Genomic DNA, 4,171 nt, shown 5'->3' on the forward strand with positions numbered 1-4,171 from the left:
ACGGAAATTTACTTTCCCTTCAGTCTGAGGCTTATTCATTTCACTTTTGGTGTGAAAAGGCTTTTATATTTGCCAAAAATAGTTATTTTAAAATCAAACAAGCAACCCCTGTCCAGATTTAAAAAGTAATGCAAAAGTAACATAACGCATTACTTTCCATAAAAAGTAACTAAGTAACGTAATTAGTTACTTTTTTATGGAGTAACGCAATATTGTAATGCATTACTTTTAAAAGTAACTTTCCCCAACACTGCTTATTTTTAACTTGTTGAAGTATGCTTCTTCCCTGGCTAACTTGATGGGGGCGGTGCCCCGCAGTGATGTCATCATGGATACATTGAGTTGTTGCAGTTACATGTATGTTCATTAAATTCATATCTGAACATTCAACTGCTTGTATGGCAGTAGTATTGCAGTCTATGGAGTTTGTGTGCAACTAACCATACAAGATATTTGCTGGTATATGTAAAAACCATCTATAAAAATACCCAAATACACCAAAAATGATTAACTTCTGTTGAAATATCACATTAATTCCAAATTAAATCACTCTAATACTGGTCATCTCTATTCCATGTTGTTCATGGGTACATCTACATGCACTGTTTGAGCCGCCACAGTGGTAAATGTGGGTCATGTGTCAACAGTAAATTAATACGGTAATGTTCAGTAACCCAAATTTTTATTACAATAAAATAATCATGTGTTTCATTTTACTCATTTTACTCACTGTATCTCTGCAACTGAACAAGAGCACCATCCTACCTCAGTACACTTCCACAGCACATTCTACCACATCATCTACAGTCAGTGAACGAGCGCTGCCTGGTGGTTTCATCGCAAGTATAAAGTCATCTTCCACAACCTTCATTCACTTCCTACAATGTACTACCCTTAAGAAACAGCCGAAGACACATCTACAAACACTTCATGTAAAACACAACTACAATTAAAAGCTCTTTTTACAAATCAATTATATTTAGGGGTCCAAGCACCGAAGGTACTGCACTGTTTGGCAGGCACACAGACAACAGGACAATTTAAATATGCTTCAAAATCTGACCATAGGGGGGGTATTACAACTAAATCCTGTCATAACTCTGCAACAGTTTGATCAAAGGAAAATTAAATCAATTAATGAATTGTACAGTCATTTGTACAAAACAACAAAAACGGCTGGCAGCAACCAATACAATTTCAGTGGTTAATAATGTCAAGTCTGAATGGCCTACCAAGACAAAAAAAGGATGTACAGTACATTGTGTGAAAATGTACAGTAGCTACGTATATGTGTATTAAATTCTGTGAAAATGGGCCACAGGGTGACTAATATGCTTATATCTCATGTGCAAGTCAAAAACGTAATTTCAGTCATTTTTAGGAAACATGCTTAGCTTCATGATTTTGTGATGGTCAGGGGCAGGGCTAATAGCAAATTCTGATGAATCAGCAGGTTCAATTGACAGATAAAGGCTGTAATACTACAGTATAATGTAAAGAAACCGTTTCCATCATTAAGAATGGCTGAATAGCTTAACATGTAACAAATGCATGCATATGAACATGCATAGAACCAATTAATTTGTAGAACCATGGTGCGCTGACAATATAGTTTGATATCATTATTAGGGCTGTGCATACTCAGGAGGTAGGCTAACTGTCAAGTTGGCTTTATTTTATGGGGATTTATAAGTGCTTACACCTCCACACATTTGATACATTATAATGTCATGCTATAAAAATCAATCAGACAGCTGTATTAATAAAATCATAGCCATAGGTAACTGTCTAGAGCTACAATTGTAATTTATAAATAATACAATTTATTTATTTACTTTTATATTTTATTAAAGTTCTATTTTGACCCCTTATAGTAGTTTTTTTTTTTTGAGGGAGGAGGCACATCAATACTATTCTGCTTAGGGCACCCATTTGGCCAGCAGCGGCCCTGCTGTTAATTAAATGATTAAAAGAGCATTCGGTTATTTGTTCATATGGTAGTTTTGCTGTAGGCTGCAGATTCCCTGGCCTATTTTACCTGAACACAAACGTGTTAACACTGAGGGGGGACAGGGTATTAGTATGTTAATAACTCTTGGGTTTAAACGTTTTTATTTTGTTATACCCGAAGAACGAGGCGCCAGGTCTTCCAGTAGCGGAACCATTCTTTTACCGTTCTCTGTTTCCGTCAGGGCTTTAATGTTACGCACACTAGTGAGAAACAGTGTTGTCCACACGTGAAGCTTGGGGTTGTTGTGAGTTCTTCTGTTACTGTATTTATTTGTCCAATTCCCGTTCTGTATTCATTTACAATGGTAGAAATAGATGAGGATCCCCAGATGGGGTTTGAGTCCGAGGAAGACGACGACGAATTATCAGACGGCGAGGTGAGAATATAGTGCATTTCATGTGTTTTGTTCAAGCAGTAGGCCTACCGTTTTATATTACAGCAACTTGTCGTGCTACACAAGTCAACAAGTAGGTAAGAGATCCAAAACAGTATGTTTGCATGACACGTTTGTCTCTGATCAGCTGCAAGAAGCTTTCGCCAAGGGTTTGCTCAAACCTGGATTGAATGTTCCTCTGCTCGAGCCAAAGAAGGCCATCAACAATGTGGTAAGTTTTGTGGAGAATTTTATCCTGTGAAGTCTGACATATGAAATTTAAAAAGGAACATATTTTTTGATCTTTTTGAAAAATTTTGCTTCATTGCTTCAGCATTTTATAGCCCATATGGTGTGATATAGAAAAAAAAACATCCAAACTGAGCAAAAATATGCTATTTTGGTGTAGATGCTGAAATTTATATGACCAAAAATTAAGATTTTGATAGTTTGTAATGTAAAACACCGATATCTTTCTAGCCGTATAACAGACTACTTACATAAAATGCATATTAATTTTAGTTGGCACTCTATATCTCCCAATAATATGGCATAGTAAGATTATATGTAATGTTTTTATTTTGGAAGGCAAAGCGTATAATGCAGTCAGTACAATGATGATCGAGTGATGGACAAATAAACATTCCTCAAAAGCCTGACATATTTAATACTTTTTAACGTGTTTTTTTTTCTACGAAATTATGTATGGATAATCAAGTAAACCTAAAATGCTTTAGTCAATTTATTTCTAACAAGATAAAAGTTATTTTTACATTTACTTTATACATATCATTTTAAAAAGTATGAATACATTAGATGACAATGCATGTAGAAGATTGTGTATAACAGATTTGATAATGTTGCTAATTTAGAGGCCTTAGAAATTCATATCAAATATAATACTGTATGGTTTATAGAGTTAGTAATATATCAATTGAAATGATTTGTTGAGAAATCCAATAAAATATCTGTAATGATTTTATTCTACATCATTAAGGAGGGTCTTAAGAAATGTCTGGCTGAGTTTAAGAGGAACCTGCCGTGGGCTGAAAGGCTGGACCTCACTAACTACCCAGCTGTTGACATTGTTGCAAAAGCGGAGGGCAGAGCGCAGCAACCTGAAGGTAGTGAAGACGTCAGTGCAGAGGATGACTTTCAGAGGGAGATGTACTTGTAAGTGTGTAAAACAAGGATGCTGCTTGACTTATAATGTTTACTTAAAGGAGTTATTCTAAAATATTGTTATGATTCACAACTTTGACAGTAGTTTCTTAATTTTTGACGAGGTATGCAAAATAAACAGAGACCATGCTTTTAATAAGAAACACAGATATCTTATGCATCCACTGAGGAAAAAAAAACAACCTTTTCCAAAAGTGTGCTGCTTTGAAGAAAAAAGCATGGCTTCTCATACGTTTACTTAAAATTTCTTTAGAGAGAAGTATTATTTTTTTTACACAGAATAGGGTGCTGTGAGCATTAGCTATAAACTAGACTTGTGCCGGTATTCGGTAATGCGATATATCACGGTAATGAATATGCACGATATTGTTATTGTGGGCACTTCTAAATACAGTGAATAATTATATATTACAAATTATTCAGAATTTTGAATGCATTTTAAGAATACTTTTCCCATCAACTGGTCAAAATGCACAACACCGCTGTATGCTGCGTGAAAGAGGCGTGCGCACTCTGAAGTAAACAAGCGTGGACGAAGCACATGGCGGAACATGTGAGAGACGCTCTGGATGAAAGCGCACTTTCACTCTCTGACAGCAGATGGC

General features: G+C 35.6%; 1 protein-coding gene across 1 annotated transcript in view; it reads left to right on the forward strand.

Annotated features, from left to right (window-relative positions):
• The first annotated feature begins 2,159 nt into the window (after positions 1-2,159).
• ebna1bp2 (EBNA1 binding protein 2) overlaps positions 2,160-4,171 on the forward strand; it is a 9,412-nt gene continuing 7,400 nt past the window's right edge. The window contains exons 1-3 of the mRNA XM_016478045.1: positions 2,160-2,387; positions 2,533-2,616; positions 3,382-3,557. Of these exons, the coding sequence (XP_016333531.1) occupies positions 2,313-2,387; positions 2,533-2,616; positions 3,382-3,557 (335 nt within the window). The 5' untranslated portion in view covers positions 2,160-2,312. The remainder of the gene's footprint in view (positions 2,388-2,532; positions 2,617-3,381; positions 3,558-4,171) is intronic.

This window comes from Sinocyclocheilus anshuiensis, unplaced genomic scaffold, assembly GCF_001515605.1.
Source record: "Sinocyclocheilus anshuiensis isolate Anshui unplaced genomic scaffold, SAMN03320099.WGS_v1.1 scaffold436, whole genome shotgun sequence".
Taxonomy (NCBI): Eukaryota; Metazoa; Chordata; class Actinopteri; order Cypriniformes; family Cyprinidae; genus Sinocyclocheilus; species Sinocyclocheilus anshuiensis.